Source organism: Gekko japonicus, unplaced genomic scaffold (genome assembly GCF_001447785.1).
Source record: "Gekko japonicus isolate JY-2015 unplaced genomic scaffold, Gekko_japonicus_V1.1 scaffold1967, whole genome shotgun sequence".
NCBI lineage: Eukaryota > Metazoa > Chordata > Lepidosauria > Squamata > Gekkonidae > Gekko > Gekko japonicus.
Genome location: NW_015175421.1, coordinates 197419 through 198440, shown reverse-complemented (window position 1 = coordinate 198440; position 1022 = coordinate 197419). Strand labels below are relative to the sequence as shown.

General features: G+C 63.4%; 1 protein-coding gene across 2 annotated transcripts in view; it reads right to left on the bottom strand.

Moving 5' to 3' along the window:
- Positions 1–654, bottom strand: part of TRIM28 (tripartite motif containing 28) — a 28799-nt gene extending 28145 nt beyond the window's left edge. For both annotated transcript variants that reach the window (XM_015425805.1, XM_015425806.1), the window contains exon 1: positions 53–654. In XM_015425805.1, the coding sequence (XP_015281291.1) occupies positions 53–326 (274 nt within the window). In that variant the 5' untranslated portion in view covers positions 327–654. The remainder of the gene's footprint in view (positions 1–52) is intronic.
- Between the last annotated feature and the right edge of the window lie 368 nt (positions 655–1022).

Below are 1022 nucleotides of genomic sequence, written 5' to 3'. Positions count from 1 at the left end.
CCCCCCTTGCTCTCCCCCCTCCGGGGGGGGGGGGAATCGCCGCCCGACTCACCTTGTTCCTCCTTGTTGTTGCCCCCTCCGGCGGCGGCGGGCTCGGTCTTCAGGCACTCCTTGCAGACGGTGTGGAGGCAAGGCAGGAGGCGCGGGTCCCGCTCGGAGCGCAGGCGCTCGCGGCAGACGCCGCACTTCTCCAGCAGGTCGATGCTCTCCGTGGCCGAGGCGGCGCTCGCGGCCGTGGCGGAAGAGGAGCGTTGCTTGTCCCCCCCGCCGCCGCCGCCGCCAGCAGCCGCTTCCGCAGGGGCCGGGGCCGTCGCTGAGGCCGACATGTCCGCCTCCCACCGAGCAAAAACCCAAGCGTGAGAACGGCAGGAGCCGCCAAAGAACGGCCGCCCGGGAGAGAGAAAAGGGGTGGGACGCCGGGGGGGAGGGCCTCGACGGAAGGCTCCGCCGCGGGGAAGGAGGCAGGGAATGGAGGCGGCTGGCACAAGCAGCGCCGGAGAGAGCGAGAAGACAAGGGGAGCGGCGCGCGCAGCCGACACACGACCCAGGCCTGCCTCGCTCGCTCTGCCTCAGCTCACCCAAGCACCGCCCACTCGGCGAAAGGGCTGACGGGAGAAAAAGAGGAGCAACTTAACCGAAGATGCGCCTCCTAGACCGCGCAGATAAGCCTCCTTGAGAAAGGCGGGGCCACCCCTAACCGAACCGCCCAATCGGTACTTTTAAAGAGGAAACAATGGTGAAAGGTCGGTCCAATCCTGGATTGCCTTTCTCGGACCGACATTGAATCTAGCCTATAGGCACGTGCTGGGGGGGGGGGGGAGTTGTTCAAAGACAAAATAATATCCAATCGAACTCCGCGTTGTTGGATTCGTGTATCCAATCCCTTTTCTCTACACAGGGAGACGAAATAAAGGTCCTTTAAAAAAGCGCATCGAGCGAGGCCCTGCCCTCAGCCAAATGGGCGGGACATATAAAAAGATTTAAAGGGTGAGATACCATGGCAACCCCATATTAGTCTCAGG